The sequence below is a fragment of the Capricornis sumatraensis genome, chromosome 12, assembly GCF_032405125.1.
Source record: "Capricornis sumatraensis isolate serow.1 chromosome 12, serow.2, whole genome shotgun sequence".
NCBI lineage: Eukaryota > Metazoa > Chordata > Mammalia > Artiodactyla > Bovidae > Capricornis > Capricornis sumatraensis.
In genome coordinates this window covers 80255005-80267561 of record NC_091080.1, presented here as the reverse complement: position 1 = coordinate 80267561, position 12557 = coordinate 80255005, and the positions used below count along the sequence as shown (strand labels likewise).

At 40.7% G+C, this 12557-nt stretch overlaps 1 protein-coding gene across 1 annotated transcript in view; it reads right to left on the bottom strand.

The window, feature by feature from the left end:
- LOC138089048 (ATP-binding cassette sub-family C member 4-like) overlaps positions 1-12557 on the bottom strand; it is a 159708-nt gene that overhangs the window by 57528 nt on the left and 89623 nt on the right. Inside the window, exon 21 of the mRNA XM_068984371.1 lies at positions 3-153. Coding sequence (XP_068840472.1) covers positions 3-153 — 151 coding nt within the window. The remainder of the gene's footprint in view (positions 1-2; positions 154-12557) is intronic.

Sequence of the window (12557 nt, the reverse complement as noted above, 5' to 3'; positions counted from 1 at the left end):
ACTTGTACATTCCAGGCGTTTCACATCTCGTGACGTCTCTAAGAAATATCGCCGAAGAAAAAAGAAAATGATGCCAAGGGGAATCACAGGTATAGCAGTCCAAGGAACTGCAGCCACCATCACACCCACCACACCAATCACAAGTAGAAATGCCTGAAATAGTGAAAATAGAGGCCTTTGTGTCAAGGATACTTTTGAAAGATAAACTTTGTTGATTTGTTAAGATTAAACCCCTTTCCTTGAAAAAACTTGTTGAAACAGCAGGGAATGTTTCCCTTCCAAAGAAATACAATTATAGGTGGTCCTCATGATGTTTATTGCATGTACCAAACACTCTGATAAGAACTTCCTAAGTATCAGCTCTTGTGATACACTCAGTAGCCCTTTGAGATAGCCATTACTATTTTTAACAGATGAGAATATTTGAGGTTCAGAGAGTAGGAGTTGCATCTCAAACCGTCAGGAGTCAGCAGGTGTTACTAGAGAGATGAGTGAGCATGAATCACAGTAGAGGAATCCAGACACCTCAGCTATCCATATAGGGATAAAGCAGTGGTTAATTACAAATTCAGTGTAACATATCTAGTGTCAGTATTACCTAATTTTACAAATGGAGACAGTGAGGCACAGGGAGAGGAAAAGCAACTTAATGGAGACTGCAAAGCCTCTCAGAAAGCTGGGAAGCCCATGTCATGAGCCATTATGACATATTTAAGCTTACTTCCAACAAACAGCCACATTTGTATCATTACACTAAGTATTTAAAAGACCCATTTTAAAGGTTAATGATTATAACAACACCAGATTCCAGTTACAATGTGTGTACTGTATGTAAGGCCCTATGCTGAGTTCCATGAACATTCTCTTAATCATCATATTATTCCTTGAGATGATTTACTCTTCGGAAATGATCTTGGTCTAAAAAGACAGCAAGTAGAATAGAAAACGATATCATTGGTTGGTGCTTATTTAAACATCCATCTTTATCAGGAAAATTATGATACCCTGGAGGACAGTATCAGGTAATAAGAATGCAATCAACATTTAGTGTCTGCCTGCTATAAAAGTCGGGTGAGGTGGTAGGGACTTGCAGATTCACCGAGTCTGGGCCAAGGCCTCTGAAGTTTATGATCTCTGGTGGATACAAATCCATGGTGATGTGCACAGGACACAGGGTGTTGGGGAAACACAGGAAAGAATACTTGAATATTTTTAGACGATTCCAAGACTTATGACTTATTTTACAGGGTTGTTTAACAAACAGAAAGAATGGCATGAATGATTTGCAGGCAGTAATCACAGTTGATGGAAATTTTGACCAAAAGTGAGCTGGGATGAGAAGGTGGAGATGCTTGTCTGAGTTAATACTGGTTGTCCTTTAAAGATAAGAAATATGAGGTTGGAGGATAAGTGGTTGTCCTAAAGTTTCCCAGGAAGGTATTGCTTATCTTAGAGAAGGAGAGGAGCAGTTTGTGCTCAGGGAATCCCAGAGCCACAGCTGCAGGAGGGAGGAACAAACGACCAGAACTATGACTCTGTGGCCAGGAGCCCTTGTGGAGCAAACTGCATGATCTGGATGGACACCCATGTGCTTCTCCTGTTTCTCCCCATCTCTGCAGTGGTATCAAAAGAAAACTCAGAGTGAAGAGGATGGAATTCTGAAGGAATAAATTCTAATAATAAGTGGAGAAAAATAGGGCTGTCTGACCTCCCTCCAATTAGATCTACAGAAAACAATTTCTTATAGCCACTGGCTTGACTGTGCATCCCACCATGCTACAACCTTCATGTTCATGGGGAGCAGTCCTTCCAGCTCCTTCTATGTCTAGCCTTTGGTCACTCTGCTTGCCATTGTTGTTTGTCAAAAAAAAAAAAAAAAAAACCTACTAAAATATCAATTATAAAAAATCCAAATTACTGTTTTTTAGCCGACTTGCATCATTTGATGGATAACATTCATCCATTTCAATAATCTGGCTCTCCCCAGGTGGCTTCCCTGGTGGATCAGTCATTAAAGAATCCGACTGCTATGCAGGAGACCCAGGTTTGATCCCTGGGTCAGGAAGTTCCCCTGGAGAAGGAAATGGCAACTTATTCCAGTATTCTTGCCTGGAATATCCCATGGACAGAGGAACCTGGCATGCTAGAGTCCGTGGGGTCAAAGAGTCAGAAAAGACTAAGCGACTAAACCACTCCTGGTGAGGGCCTTTTATGACTAACCCAGCCCAGCAGGTAACCTGGGAAGAAGAGGTAAGATCAAACTGAAGGGATCCATGGAAGCTGTGCCAATGCTTTTTCATTAGGTACCCACTGAAGACCCATTACTATTGCTCTCAGAACTTCTGGAGTTAGTTTGGTCTTTCAGATTTCATGGCCCTAAATTCTAGGCAGTGCAAAAAGGATGTCTCTAAAGGTTTTATTATACATACATACACACACACACACACACAGCATATTGGTTTCCCTAGTGGCTCAGATGGTAAAGAACCTGACTATAAGGCAGGAGACCTAGGTTTGATCCCTGGGTTTGGAAGATACCCTGAAGAAGGGACTGGCAATCCACTCCAGTATTCTTGCCTGGAGAATTCCATGGACAGAGGAGCCTGGCAGGCTACAGTCCATGGGATCTGAAAGAGTTGGACACGACTGAGCACTTTTACTTTTATATGTATATACATTTGTGAATCTTTTATTGCCAGCCATCTCAAGCCCTTTATAGAATTTTATAGAAGATGAAAATAGTATCTAAAAAAAAAAAAAAGTCAACATTTGAGGAAGGAAACAAAAGATCCTAGTGTACAACAAATACACAATAAATCCCTTCCCTGAAGCCGACCTCATTTCTTTCTTCTACATTCCCAGGAATTCCTAAAAACCCAATTCAAGCTACACACAATTCCCCCCATCTGGTTGGATTCCAGGCCCATCTGATGGACCACATCACCATGGCCAGTGCTTTGGCACCTCTGTCACACTACGGCACAGAGACAAGGATGGAAATATAGAAAGACACATATTGACCCAGAAGCAAGTGACCCAAGTCCTGATTTCGCCCAAACAAGGAGAATCATTACTTTTATGCATTTTTATATATTTCCCATTTGGAGCACACCATTTGGGAAATTCTATCCAAAGTCTATGAATCCACATGGACAAATAAAAAACAAATTCTTAGATGAAATCTTCCACTTGAGAGAAAATGGTGATTTTTCACAATTCAGAAAAATTCTTCAGTTTGCAGAGAATGACAATCTATATCTGGAAGAGAAATTCCATTAGCCCAATATTGTGCTGAGATAGGCCTGCAATGTGGAAGACCTGGTTTTAATCCCTGGGTTGGGAAGATCCCCTGGGGGAGGACACGGCAACCCTCTCCAGTATTCTTGCCTGCAGAATCCCCATGGACAGAGGAGCCTGGAGGGCTCCATTCCATGAGGTTGTAAAGAGTCAGACACGGCTGAGTGACTAAGTAAGTACACAAACTTAACACTAACCAAGGGTCAGTGCTAAGTCTTCATGTAAGCCGGTACAGTAGCTTGCACGTCTCAAGAAGTTTAGAGATCAGCTCTGATTCTCAAATCCCTCCTTCATCACCTCTGTCTCTTTTGATATAATCCAACTCATTTAGGTCTGTTAAATCAGGACATTATAAAACATTGGTGAGTCTTAGCTATATGGTGAGATCTATACAAATCCTGGACTTCCCTGTTGACTCAGATGGTGAAGAATCTGCCTGCAATGCAGGAAGACCAGGGTTTGATCCCTCGGTTGGGAAGATCCCCTGGAAAAGAAAATGGCACCCCACTCCATTATTCTTGCCTGGAGAATTCCACAGACAGAGGAGGCTGGCAGTCCACAGTCCACAAGATTGCAAAGATTCGGACAAAACTGAGCAACTAACATGCACAGACACACATGTACAAACCCTAAGACTAAGCTTTTCTAATCCTGCCCTTTGCGTGGGATACATTTATCACACTCTTCATCGCTCATTTGGCTGTCTTGGATCTTTTCACAACAATGTAAGCTCTAGGACCTGGGTATCCATCAATTCGCTCGCAACTGAGAGTCATGGCTAACTCCACTGAAGAGTGAATGGTGGGGTTTGGTTCACAGTTTGTTAACCAGCACAACAGGAAGCTTTAGGGAAACATGGTGTATTTCTTCTTTCATGTTTAGTGTATCTCACTGAGCAATAGCTTCCTTTCTACTTTTGTCAGGGTTCAAGATTTTTTACAAAACTTAAGTCTGGAGTCCACTTATTTGCTAATCTAACAAGGTACACCTTAAAAAGAGGAGCACTATAAAAGTATACCCCAGGGAAATCTACTCAACACCCCATGGTAACCTATATGAGAAAAAATCTAAAAAATAATTAATATATGTATATATATATAACTGAACCAGTTTGCTGTACATTTATAATACTGTGAAATAAACACAGTATTATAAATCAACTATATTCCAATGAAATTTAAAAAAAATTTTAAAGCTAAAAGTCAAGTCTTTTGAGGTCTATCTTATTAATTAAAAAAAAAAAACACAGCATATCAAAGTATGTAGAAGAATGAAAATAAGAAAATATAGACTCCTGAGAGTCCCTGAGGCAAGTAGTGCAAACCAGTCAACCCCAAAGGAAATCAACACTGATTATTCATTGGAAAGACTGGATGCTGAAGCTGAAGCTCCAATAATTTGGCCATTTGATGTGAAGAACTGATTCATTGGAAAAGAGCCTGATGCTGAGAAAGATTGATGGCAGGAGGAGAAGGGAGCGACTGAGGATAAGATGGTTCGACAGCATCATCAACTGAATGGACGTGAGTTTGAGCAAACTCTGGGAGATTGTGAAGGACAGGCAAAACTGGCATGCTGCAGTCCATGAAGTCACAAAAAGTCAGACACAACTGAGCAACTAAATGACAAAAGACCCAAATGAAAAGAAAACTAACTTCTAAGCAGGAAAATCAACAAACTCAAAGTTAGTTCTTTGAAATCACCACAAAATGGAAAAGAAAAGAAAAGGGGGAAAATTGCTATTAATATGAATTAAAAGAGGATAATACAAGACATTGGGCTTCCCTCTGGCATAGACAGTAAAGAATCTGCTTGTAACATGGGAGACCCAGGTTTGATCTCTGGGTTGAGAAGATCCCCTGGAAAAGGAAATGGCAACCAACCTACTCCAGTATTCTTGCCTGAAGAATCCCATGGACAGAGGAGCCTGACAGGCTACAGTTCATGGGGTTGGAAAGAGTCAGACATGACTGTGCACCTAACACTTTGCCTTTCACTTAAATACAAAAGATACCATTACCATTACAAAGAGAATATAATAAACATTGTGCAGATAAACTTTTAAATTTTAATGCAAAGGACGAATGTCTTGAAAATGACATGAAAAACTAACATAATGACATAGAAAATCTGAATAATTGCATATATATTTAAGAATTTGAATCCTTTTTTATTTTCTCAGTTCTGTTCCCTCACTCAGTCATGTCCAACTCTTTGCAACCCCAAGGACTGCAGCACGACAGACTTCCCTGTCCATCATGAACTCCCGGAGCTTACTCAAACTCATGTCCATTGAGTCAGTGATGCCATCCTTTGTCGTCCCCTTCTCCTCCTGCTTTAATTTTTCCCAGCATCAGGGTTTTTTCCAATGAGTCTGTTCTTCACATCAAGTGGCCAAAGTATTGGAGTTTCAGCTTCAGCATCAGTCCTTCCAAAGAACACTCAGAACTGATCTCCTTTAGGATGGACTGTTTGGATTTTCTTGCAATCCAAGGGACTCTCAAGAGTCTTCTCCAACACCACACTTCAAAAGCATTAATTCTTTGGCACTCAGCTTTCTTTATAGTCTAACACTCACATCCATAACATGACTACTGGTAAAACCATAACCTTGACTAGATGGATCTTTGTGGCAAAGGGATGTCTCTGCTTTTTAATATGCTGTCTAGTTTGGTCATAGCTTTTCCTCCAAGGAGCAAGTGTCTTTTAATTTCATAGCTGCAGTCACCATCTGCAGTGACTTTGGAGCCCCCCAAAATAAAAGCTGCCACTGTTTGTATTGTTTCCCCATCTATATGCCATGAAGAGATGGGACCAGATGCTATGATCTTAGTTTTCTGAATGTTGAGTTTTAAGCCAACTTTTTCACTCTCCTCTTTCACTTTCATCAAGAGGCTCTTTATTTCTTCTTCACTTTCTGCCATAAGGGTTGTGCCATCTGCATATCTGAGGTTATTGATATTTCTCCCAGCAATCATGTTTCCAGCTTGTGCTTCATCCAGTCCAGCATTTCGCATGTTATAGTAGTCATATCAGTTAAATAAGCAGCATGACAATATACAACGTTGATGTACTCCTTTCCCTATTTGGAACCAGTCAGTTGTTCCATGTCCAGTTCTAACTGTTGCTTCCTGACCTGCATACAGATTTCTCAGGAAGCACGTAAGGTGGTCTGGTATTCCCATCTCTTTCAGAATTTTCCACAGTTTGTGGTGATCCACACAGTAAAAGGCTTTGCTGTTGTCAGTAAAGCAGATGTTTTTCTGGAACTCTCTTGCTTTTTCTGTGATCCAACAGATGTTGGCAATTTAATCTCTAGTTCCTCTGCCTTTTCTAAAACCAGCTTGAACATCTGGAAGTTCATGGTTCACATACTATTGAAGCCTGACTTGGAGAATTTTGAGCATTATTTTGCTAGCATGTGAGAAGAGTGCAATTGTGCGGTAGTTTGAACATTCCCTGACATTGCCTTTCTTTGGGATTGGAATGAAAACTGAACTTTTCCTATGGCCACTGCTGCATTTTCTAAATCTGCTGGCATATTGAGTGCAGCACTTTCACAGCATCATCTTCTAGGATTTGAAATAGCTCAACTGGAATTCAATCACTTCCACTAGCTTTGTTTGTAGTGATGCTTCCTAAGGACCACTTGACTTCATATTCCAGGATGTCTGGCTCTAAGTGAGTGATCACACCACTGTGTTTATCTGAGTCATGAAGATCTTTTTTGTATAGTTCTTCTGTGTATGCTTCCACCTCTTTTTAATATCTTCTGCTTCTGTTAGGTCCATACCATTTCTGTCCTTTCTTGTGCCCAACTTTGCATGAAATGTTCCCTTGGTATCACCAATTTTCTTTAAGAGCTCTCTAGTCTTTACCATTCTATTGCTTTCCTCTATTTCTTTGCATTGATCACTGAGCAAGGCTTTCTTACCTCTCCTTGCTATCCTTTGGAACTCTGCATTCAAATGGATATTATATTTCCTTTTCTCCTTTTCCTTTAGCTTCCCTTCTTTTCTCAGCTATTTGTAAGACCTCCTCAGACAACCATTTTGCCTTTTTTCATTTCTTTTTCTTGGGGATGTTCTTGATCAGTGCCTCCTGTACAATGTCATGAACTTCTGTCCTTAGTTCTTCAGGCACTCTATCAGATCTAATCTTTTGAATCTATTTGTCACTTTTGCTGTATAATCGTAAAGGATTTGATTTAGGTCATACCTGAATGGTCTAGTGGTTTTCCCTACTTTCTTCAATTTAAATCTGAATTTGGCAAAAAGGAGTTCATGATCTGAGCCACAGTCAGCTCCCCATCTTGGTTTTTCTGATTATATAGAACTTCTCCATCGTTGGCTGCAAAGCATATAATCAATCTGATTTCAGTGTTGACCATCTAGTGATGTCCATGTGTCAAGTCTTCTCTTGTGTTGTTGGGTTATTTTATTTCATTTTATTTTATTGTTTTGGCCATACCATGCAACTTGTGGGATCTTAAGTTTTCCTACCAGCAATTGAACCCAGGCCCACAGCAGTGAAAGCACCAAGTCCTGACCACTGGACCACTAGAGAATTTCCTGAATACATAATTTTTAAATTTTCCACACAAAAGAGTTAAGTCTAGAGGGCTTCACAAAAATATTTTGCAGAAAATTTTTACCAAACTTTTCCAGGGTACATGAGTCCAGCATCATCATGATATAAAAACCAGATAAAGACATTAAAAGAAGTGGGGGGCGGTCCTAAGATGGTGGAGGAATAGGATGGGGAGACCACTTTCTCCCTCAAAAATTCATCAAAAGAACATTTTGACGCTGAGTAAATTCCACAAAACAACTTCTGAATGCTGGCAGAGGACATCAGGCAACCAGAAAAGCAGATCATTGGCTTCAAAAACAGGTAGGAAAAAAATAATAAGACGAAAAAAGAGACAAAGGAGGTAGGGAGGGAGCTCCGTCCCGGGAAGGGAATCCCGTTCCGGGAAGAGAGTCTTAAAAAGAGAGGTTTCCAAACACCAGGAAACATTCTCACAGCCATCTGTGGTGAGCGTTGGAAGCACAGAGGGCAACACAACAAGAAGGAAAAATAAATAAATAATTAAAACCAACAGATTACGAGCCCAATAGTAACTTCCCCAGCGGAAAAGCAGCACAGATGCCTGCATCCACCACTAGCAAGTGGGGGCTGGGCAGGGAGGAACGGGAGGCGCAGCCGGTGGTGCTTTTCAAGAATCCAGCCATGGGAGGCGCAGGCTGCAGTGGTCTTTTTTTGAGAATCAGGCTGGAACACCCCGTGTGTGGACAGAGCAAACTAACTTGGGCTACCAAACCAGACTGTGGGATAGCTACCACGCAAAACGCTCGAACATAAGACACCACCAGGACCACGCACAGAACAAAGGACTGATCGGAAATAGCTGGCTGCAGACCATCCCCCTCTGGTGACAGGCAGCCAGAGCCTTAAGGGCTAGAAGGGGGCAATCACAGCCCAAGTGAGACATTACCTACCAAAATGCAAGCAGGTTTCTTTGTTAACTAAGACTTCTGGGGGTTCTGGATAGTCATCATCTGCCTGAGAAGGAACGCCAGTGGGCGGTACACCCAGAAAACTGAGCAGCAGGGAAAGGCCACAGTTGCAGCGATTGCGCTCGCCAAACTTCTGAGCCACTTGGACCTGAGAAGGGCACAAAACACAGGCCCAACCAAATCTGTGCCTCTGAGGGCTTCCTGAGCACTGAGCCTGAGCAGCTTAGACTGGGGAGATGTGTGAAGCCTAGGGCCGGCCTCAGACGGTTCCCTGGCAGAGCTACATAGAGCCTGAGTGGTGTGCGCTGCGAGCAGGGGCAAGCCCAGAGTGGATGAGACATTGCAAACACACGCTAGTAATATTTGTTTGCAGCATCCCTCCTTCCCCACAGCACGACTGAATAGTGAGCCTAGTGTACCCACCACCGCCCTCCCTGTGTCAAGATGGAAATCAGACACGGAAGAGACCAGCAAACAGAGGAAGTTAAACAGAGGGAACCGCCTTGGAAGTGACCCCACACAACCCACAACACCAGAGAAAGGGCCAGATATACCTTTACTACTTATACAATCAATTTTTTTTTTGGGGGTTTTTTTTTTTTTTTTTTTTTTTGAGTTGATGAGGATGCTTGATTGTTTTTTTCTTTTTTTAGTTGTCTTTTTTTTTTTAACTTTTTTAACTTTCTTAAATTTTTAAATTTTTAAGTAATCTATTTCTCTAATTATTATTTTTAATAATTCTTGTGGCTTTGTTTTTTTCTGTTGGTGGTGTTTTTTTGTTTGTTTTGTTTGTTTGCTTGTTTTTTCTTTCCTTTTTCCTCTTCTTCTTTTCTTTAATAGTGTATTTTTGAAAATCCAATCTCTACTCCAGATTTTTAATCTTTGCTTTTTGGTATTTGTTGTCAATTTTGTACGTGTAAAAACCCAATCTTCAGTACCCAATTTTACCTGAGAGCGAGATTACTGGCTTGACCACTCTCCCCTCCTTTGGACTCTCCTTTTTCTCCACCAGGTGGCCTCTGTCTCCTCCCTCCCCCTTCTCCTCTCTACTCAACCCTGCGAATCTCTGTGTGTTCCAGACGGTGGAGAACACTCAGGGAACAGGTTACTGGCCAGATCTCTCTCTCTCCCTTTCATTTCCCTCTTCTATCCTCCTGGCCACCTCTGTCTACTTCCTCCCTCTCCTCTTCCCTGTATAACTCCGTGAACACCTCTGAGTGGTCCAGACTGTGGAGCATACATAAGGAAGTGATTACTGGCTAGCTTGCTCTCTCCTCTTCTGATCCCACCTCATCTCATTCCAGTCACCTCTAACTACCCCATCCCTCTTCTCTTCTCCATGTAACTCAGTGAACCTCTATGCATGACCCTCAATGTGGAGAAACCTTTTATCTTTAACCTAGATGCTTTATCATCAGTGCTGTATAGATGGAGAAGTCCTGAGGCTAGGGTAAAAATAAAACTGAAAACCAGAAACAGGAGGCTTAAGTCCAAATCCTAAGAACATCAGAGAAATCCTGAATTCAGGGAACATTAATCAATAGGAGCTCATCAAACGTCTCCATACCTACACTCCATACCAGACACCACCCAAGGGCCAACAAGTTCCAGAGCAAGACATACCATGCAAATTCTCCAGCAACACAGGAACACACCCCTGAGCTTCAATATACAGGCAGCTCAAAACTACTCCAAAACCATTGACGTCTCACAACCCATTACTGGACAATTCATAGCACTCCAGAGAGAAGAAATCCAGCTCCACCCACCAGAACTCCAACACAAGCCTCCCTAACCAAGAAACCTTGACAAGCCACTGATACAACCCCACTCACAGTAAGGAAACTCCGTAATAAAGAGAACTCCACAAATTCCCAGAATATAGAAATGCCACCCCAAATGAAGCAATATAACCAAGATGAAGAGATGGAGGAATACCTAGCAGGTAAAGGAACAGGAGAAATGCCTACCAAACCAAACCAAAGAGGAGAGAGGGAATCTACCTGAGAAAGAATTCTGAATATTGATAGTGAAAATGATCTAAAATCTTGAAATCAAAATGGAATCACAGATAAATAGCCTGGAGACAAGGATTGAGAAGATGCAAGAAACGTTTAACAAGGACCTAGAAGAAATTAAAAAAGAGTCAATATATAATGAATAATGCAATAAATGACAACAGAAACACTCTGGAGGCAACAAATAGTAGAATAATGGAGGCAGAAGATAGGATTAGTGAAATAGAAGATAGAATGGTAGAAATAAATGAATCAGAGAGGAAAAAAGAAAAACGAATTAAAAGAAATGAGGACAACCTCAGAGACCTCCAGGACAATATGAAACACTCCAACATTCGAATTATAGGAGTCCCAGAAGAAGAAGACAAAAAGAAAGACCATGAGAAAATTCTTGAGGAAATAATAGTTGAAAACTTCCCTAAAATGGGGAAGGAAATAATCACCCAAGTCCAAGAAACCCAGAGAGTTCCAAACAGGATAAATCCAAGGTGAAACACCCCAAGACATATATTAAAAAATTAACAAAGACCAAACACAAAGAACAAACATTAAAAGCAGCAAGGGAAAAACAACAAATAACACACAAGAGGATTCCCAGAAGGATAACTGCAGATCTTTCAATAGAAACTCTCCAGGCCAGGAGGGAATGGCAAGACATACTTAAAGTGATGAAAGAAAATAACCTACAGCCCAGATTACTGTACCCAGCAAGGATCTCATTCAAATATGAAGGAGAAATAAAAAGCTTTACAGACAAGCAAAAGCTGAGAGATTTCAGCACCACCAAACCAGCTCTCCAACAAATACTAAAGGATATTCTCTAGACAGGAAACACAAAAAGGGAGTATAAACCCGAACCCAAAACAATAAAGTAAATGGCAAAGGGATCACACTTATCAATAATTACCTTAAATGTAAATGGGTTGAATGCCCCAACCAAAAGGCAAAGACTGGCTAAATGGATACAAAAAACAAGATCCTTATATATGCTGCTTACAAGAAACCCACCTCAAAGCAACGGACACATATAGACTGAAAGTGAAGGGCTGGAAAAAGATATTCCACGCAAATAGAGACCAAAAGACAGCAGGAGTAGCTATACTCATCTCCGATAAAATAGACTTTAAAACAAAGGCTGTGAAAAGAGACAAAGAAGGCCACTACATAATGATCAAAGGATCAACCAAGAAGAAAAGATATAACAATTATAAATATATATGCACCCAACATAGGAGCACCACAATATGTAAGACAAATGCTAACAAGTGTGAAAGGGAAAATTAACAATAACACAATAATAGTGGGAGACTTTAATACCCCACTCACACCTATGGACAGATCAACTAAACAGAAAATTAACAAAGAAATGCAAACTTTAAATGATACAATAGACCAGTTAGACCTAATTGATATCTATAGGACATTTCACCCCAAAACAATGAATTTCACCTTTTTCTCAAGTGCTCATGGAACCTTTTCCAGGATAGATCACATCCTGGGCCATAAATCTAACCTTGATAAATTCAAAACAATAGAAATCATTCTGAGCATCTTTTCTGACTATAATGCACTAAGATTAGATCTCAATTACAGGAGAAAAACTATTAAAAATCCCAACATATGGAGGCTAAACAACACGCTTCTGAATAACCAACAAATCACAGAAGAAATAAAGAAAGAAATCAAATTATGCATAGAAACGAATGAAAATGAAAACACAACC